At 40.8% G+C, this 6,408-nt stretch overlaps 1 protein-coding gene across 1 annotated transcript; it reads right to left on the bottom strand.

Annotated features, from left to right (window-relative positions):
• Window positions 1-5,083: 5,083 nt before the first annotated feature.
• LOC110149403 (olfactory receptor 1f45-like) lies at window positions 5,084-6,055 on the bottom strand. Its single transcript, XM_020911807.2, has one exon. It carries the CDS (start codon window positions 6,050-6,052, stop codon window positions 5,084-5,086), a length of 969 nt encoding a protein of 322 aa, XP_020767466.2. The 5' UTR covers window positions 6,053-6,055.
• Between the last annotated feature and the right edge of the window lie 353 nt (window positions 6,056-6,408).

Genomic DNA, 6,408 nt, shown 5'->3' with positions numbered 1-6,408 from the left:
TTTTGTGAGACACAGCCACACTGTCCTTCAAATGACTGCACCTTTTCACGTTCCCAGCAATGAGTGAGATGCTATCGTTCCACATCCTTGCTAGCATGTACTGTTGTTGGGGTTCTAGGTTTTAGCTGTTCTAATATGCATGTAGTGATAGAGTTTATTTTTAATGGCTAATATTACCTCAGCACAGTTTAATAAATAACCCATTGATTTGCAATGCCACCCTTTTTAGTAGAGCAAATTTATTTACACGTGGGGCTGTCCCATGACACTTACACTGTTCCACTGCTTTACATGTCTATTTCTGTACAAGATGATGTCATTTTAAAAAATTATTTGGGCTTTCTAACAACTTTAGTGGTAATAAAGTGTTTATAGTATGTTATCTGTGTACTATAATTGTGTGGTAGCATAGTAGTTCATACTGTCTGATTTAGAAACTACTCACTCTGATCCTGATAACCTTCTTAGATTAGAATTATTAATATATAAACAGGTGTGTATGTGAATCATTAGTTCTCACAATAACTGCATGAGTTAGGTATTCATGGCCTCCCAGTTTTCCAGGTTTAAGAAACAAAGGCATAGAGGGGTTAAACAGCTTGGCCAAGCTATTCAGCCATGAAGAATTGGTTGCTTGATTTGTTGTGTGTGTGTTGTGTTTTGTTACAATGTTTATGTCACCTTTAAAAAAAATTATTTTTATTGAGGTCACATTGATTTATAATATTATGTAAGTTTCATTTGTACAAAATTATGTGTCTGTTCTGTGGAGTAGACCCTTGATAGTGTGTTCATCACTAAAAATTTAGATTTTCCAACTTAGATGTAGAGAACAAACTACTGGTTACATGAATACTTAATGCACTTAATGCCTCCCTGGGGAGGCACAATTCAGGAGCAGGGAAGTAAGAGGCACAAACTGTTACATATGAAATAAACTATAAGGGTATGCTGTACAGAATAGGGAATATAGTCAATATTTTATAATAAAAATAAATGGGTATAACATTTAAAAAATTATAAATTACTATATTATACACCTGTAACTGACATTAATGTAATGTTTCACATCACTTATAATTCAATTTAAACAGTAGTTGTTATCCATCAACAGACAGTTGACCCCTTTACCCAATCTTCTCTTCTCACTATTTCCCCTGTGACAACATCTGCTTTGTTTTCCATATCTATGTGTTTGTTTTCATTTGATTTGGTTTGTCTGTTTATTTGGCATTTTTTGTTTATTATTTTTTATATTTCATGTATGAGTGAAATTGTATGGTATTTGCTTTTCTCCTTAAAATGTGAAATCCTACCATTTATGACATCATGGATGGATGTTGAGGGTACTATGCTTAGTGAAATAAGACAGCTGGAGAAAGATAAATACCATACAATTTCATTCATACATGGAATATAAAAAACTAATAAACAAATAACCAGGAAAAAAAACACCCAAATTCTGGTTTGTGGACAAGCCAAACCTAACAAAAACAAAAATGTACATATGGAAAAAAGTAGATGTTACCAAAGGGGAAATAGGGAGAAGGGCAAACTGGGTAAGGGATTGACTGTCTGGGAAATCCCTGGAGGAGACCATGACAACTCATTCCAGTATTCTTACCTGGAGAAGCCCATGGACAGAGGAGCCTGGCAAGCTATAGTCCACAGGGTTGCAAAGAGTTAGACATGACTGAAGTGACTGAGCACACACACACACATATAAAAAAAGATCTTAATGACCCAGATAACCATGATGGTGTGATCAGTCACCTAGAGCCAGGCATCCTGGAGTGTGAAGTCAAATGGGCCTTAGCAAGCATCACTACAAACATAGCCGGTGGAGGTGATGGAATTTCAGCTGAGCTATTTCAAATCCTAAAGGTGATGCTGTGAAAGTGCTGCACTCAATATGCCAGCAAATTTGGAAAACTCAACAGTGGCTACAGGACTGAACAATGTCAATTTTCATCTGCCAATCCGAGAGAAAGGCAATGCCAGAGAATGTTCAAACTACCACACAATTGCACTCTTCTCAAGTGCTACTGAAGTAATGCTCAAAATTCTCCAAGCTAGGCTTTAATAGTACATGAACTGAGAACTTCCAAATGTTCAAGCTGGATTTAGAAAATGCAGAGGAAACCACAGATCAAATTGCCAACATCTGTTGGACCATAGAAAAAGCAAGAGAATTCCAGAAAAACATCCACTTCTGCTTTATTGACTATGCTAAAGCTTTTGACTGTGTGGCTCACAACAAACTGGAAAATTCTTAAAGAGATGGGAATACCAGACCGCTTGACCTGCCTCTTGAGAAACCTGTATGCAGGTCAGGAAGCAACGGTTAGAAGCAGATGTGGGACAACAGACTGGTTCCAAATCAGGAAAAGAGTACGTCAAGGCTGTATATAGTCACCCGGCTTATTTAACTTATATGCAGAGTACGTCTTGTGAAATGCTGGGCTGAATGAAGCACAAACTGGAATCAAGACTGCTGGGAGAAATATCAATAACCTCAGGAATGCAGATGACACCACCCTAACCACAGAAACTGAAGAGGAACTAAAGAGCCTCTTGATGCAGGTGAAAGAGAAGAGTGAAAAAGTTGGTTTAAAACTCAAGATTCAAAAAAGCTAAGATCTGGTCCCATCACTTCATGACAAATCAGTGGGGAAACAATGGAAACAGGAACAGACTTTATTTTCTTGAGCTCTAAAATGGTGGCTGCAGCCATGAAATTAAAAGATGCTTGCTCCTTGGAAGAAAAGCTATGACAAACCTACACAATATATTAAAAAGCAGAGTCATTACTTTGCCAACAAAGGTCGATATAGTAAAAGCTATGGTTTTTCCGATAGTCATGTACAGATGTGAGTTGGACCATAAAGAAAGCTGAGTGCTGAAGAATTGATGCTTTTGAACTGTAGTGTTGGAGAAGACTCTTGAGAGTCCCCTGGACAGCAACAAGATCAAACCAGTTACTCCTAAAGAAAATCAACCCTGAATATCCATTGGAGGGACTGATGCTGAAGCTGAACCTCCAATACTTTGGCCACCTGATGCGAAGAGCTGGCTCATTGGAAAAGACCCTGATGCTGGGAAAGATTGAAGGCAAAAGGAGAAAGGGACATCAGAGGATGAGATGGTTGGATGACATCACTGACTTGATGGACACAGGTTTAGAAAGTTCTGGGAGTTGGTGATGGACAGGGAAGACTGGTATGCTGCATTCCATGGGGTCGCAAAGAGTCAGACATGACTGAGTGACTGAACTGAAGTAAGATAAGTGAAAAAGAGAAAGACAAATACCATATGGAATCAGAAATCACTTATATCTGGAAGCTAAAAAAATAATCAAACATGTAAAGACCAGAATGGTAGTTACCAGGGAATGGAAGAGTGGAGTAGTAAGACTGATGGTTTTTTTGTTTTTTTTTTATTAGTTGGAGGCTAATTACTTTACATCATTACAGTAGTTTTTGTCATACATTGAAATGAATTAGCCATGGATTTACATGTATTCCCCATCCCGGTCCCCCCTCCCACCTCCCTCTCCACCCAATCCCTCTGAGTCTTCCCAGTGCACCAGGCCCGAGCACTTGTCTCATGCACCCAACCTGGGCTGGTGATCTGTTTCACCCTAGATAATATACATGTTTCAATGCTGTTCTCTTGAAACATCCCACCCTCGCCTTCTTCCAGAGTCCACAAGTCTGTTCTATACATCTGAGTCTCTGAAACATCCCACCCTCGCCTTCTCCCAGAGTCCACAAGTCTGTTCCATACATCTGAGTCTCTTTTTCTGTTTTGCATATAGGGTTATCGTTACCATCTTTCTAAAGTCCATATATATGTGTTAGTATACTGTAATGGTCTTTATCTTTCTGGCTTACTTCGCTCTGTATAATGGGCTCCAGTTTCATCCATCTCATTAGAAGTGATTCAAATGAATTCTTTTTAATGGCTTAGTAATATTCCATGGTGTATATGTACCACAGCTTCCTCATCCATTTGTCTGCTGATAGGCATCTGGGTTGCTTCCATGTCCTGGCTATTATAAACAGTGCCGCGATGAACATTGGGGTACACGTGTCTCTTTCAGATCTGGTTTCCTCGGTGTGTATGCCCAGAAGTGGGATTGTTGGGTCATATGGCAGTTCTATAGGGTACAAAATTGCAATGAATAGTAAAGAAGTCAGAGAATTTAGTGAACAGTATAGACAACAATATTATACTCCAATCACAAAACTTGCTGAAAAACTAAAACTGAATTATCCCAACCAGTTAAGAGAAAGGAAAATTGTTTAATGTGACAGAGGTGCAAAATATCACTGCAGTGGAAGTCATATTGCTATATACAAATGTGCCAAAGTAATGCTTTATACACCTTAAATTTATACAATGTTGTATGTCAAATATATTCAATAAAGTACTTACATGAATAAAAATATATTGTTTCTATCTTTAAAAGAAAAACATTCTAATATTGGGAAGCATTGTTGTCATTATTGTTCAGTCACTAAGTCCTGTCTAACTCTTTGCAACACTGCAGCACTCCAGGCTCATCTGTCCTCCACTATTTCCTGGAGTTTGCTCAAATTCATGTCCATTGAGTTAGTGATGCTATCCAAACATCTCATCCTCTGCTGCCCCTTTCTCCTTTTGCCTTCAGTCTTTCCCAGCATCAGGGTCTTTTCCAATGAGTCGGCTCTTCGCATCAGGTGGCCAAAATATTGGAGCTTCAGCTTCAGCATCAGTCTTTCTAATGAATATTCAAGGTTGATTTCCCTTAGGAGTGACTGGTTTGGTCTTGTGGCTCTCCAAGAGACTCTCAAGAGTCTCCTCCAGAAACACAATTTAAAAGCATTAATTCTTTGGTTCTTAGCCTTATTTATGGTCCAACTTTCACATCTGTACTCGACTACTGGAAGTGATGTCTGCTTTTTTATATACTGTCTGGGTTTGTCATAGCTTTCCTTCCAAGGAGGAAGCATCTTTTAATTTGAAGGCTGCACTCACTGTCTGCAGTGATTTTGGAGACCAAGAAAATAAAATCTGTCACTGCTTCCCTATCCAGTTTATTTCAAAAGCAATTAGGCCTAAAAAGAGTCTCTAAAGAGGCTGGGGCAAAGGGGTTCCTGCTGAAAAGAAGTTTGTTCAGGGCCCCCTTCAGATCTCGGTTCCTCAGGCTGTAGATGAAGGGGTTCAGCATGGGGGTGACCATGGTGTACATCACTGTGGCTACTATGTCCCTCTGGGTGGTGTGTGTGGATGCAGGGTTGAAGTAGACCCCGATGATAGTCCCATAGAAGAGACAGACAACACAAAGGTGAGAGCCACATGTGGAGAATGCTTTCCACCTGCCCTGGACTGAGGGCACCTTCCACACAGCCACAGCAATGGATGTGTAAGAGGTCATGATGCACACAAAAGGGATGAGGACCACTGAGCTCCCAAGGACCAACACCAGCATCTCGTTGACTTGGGTGTCAGAGCAGGAGAGCTTGATCAAGGCATTGAGGTCACAGAAGAAGTGTGGGATCCTATTGGTGCAGAAGGACAAGTGCGACATCAGAAGAGTGTGGACCATGGAGATGAGGTTGGCTGAGATCCAGGGTATCACCACCAGCAAGGCACACCGAAGGACACCCATGGTTGTCACGTAGTGCAGTGGGCTGCAGACGGCCAGGTAGCGGTCATAAGCCATGGCCGAGAGAAGCATGCTGTCGGCTGCCCCAAAGGCGATGAAGAAATACATCTGGGCCAGGCAAGCTGAGAAGGAGATGGTGGTGAGCCCACACAGATGGTTCACCAACATCTTGGGGATGGTGGTGGACATAAAGCAGATGTCAAGAAGAGACAAGTTGCTGATGAAGAAATACATGGGGCTGTGGAGGTGAGGGTCCAAGATGATGGCCAGGATGGTGAGAAGATTCCCCAGGCACCCGCTCAAATACAGGATGAAGGACAGGCTGAAGAGCAACTGTCTCTGCAGGGGCTGCTGGGAGAGGCCGAGGAGGACGAATTCAGAGATTTGAGTCTGATTGTCCATGTCCAGGCAGATCTAGAGCCAGAAACAGGGTGTCAACCATGGGAAGGAAACAGATTACCTCACTGCTCTTTCAAACCCATCCCTGAAGATGCATCTCACTTAACCACACTGAGCCTAGTTTCCCCATCTGTTACACGGGACTAATTTTTCTAATTCCTTAGGACTGTTATAAGGATTAAGTGAGAATATAGGATAAGGGGATTAAACCCATAGCTGACATGTTCTATGGACAAACATTTTTTTTTCCATTTATTTTTATTAGTTGGAGGCTAATTACTTTACATCATTACAGTAGTTTTTGTTATACATTGAAATGAATTAGCCATGGATTTACATGTATTCCCCATCCCAGTCCC

The sequence above is a fragment of the Odocoileus virginianus genome, chromosome 3 (assembly GCF_023699985.2).
Source record: "Odocoileus virginianus isolate 20LAN1187 ecotype Illinois chromosome 3, Ovbor_1.2, whole genome shotgun sequence".
NCBI lineage: Eukaryota > Metazoa > Chordata > Mammalia > Artiodactyla > Cervidae > Odocoileus > Odocoileus virginianus.
The sequence above is the reverse complement of the archived record's forward strand: the minus strand, read 5'-3'. Positions and strand labels throughout refer to the sequence as shown.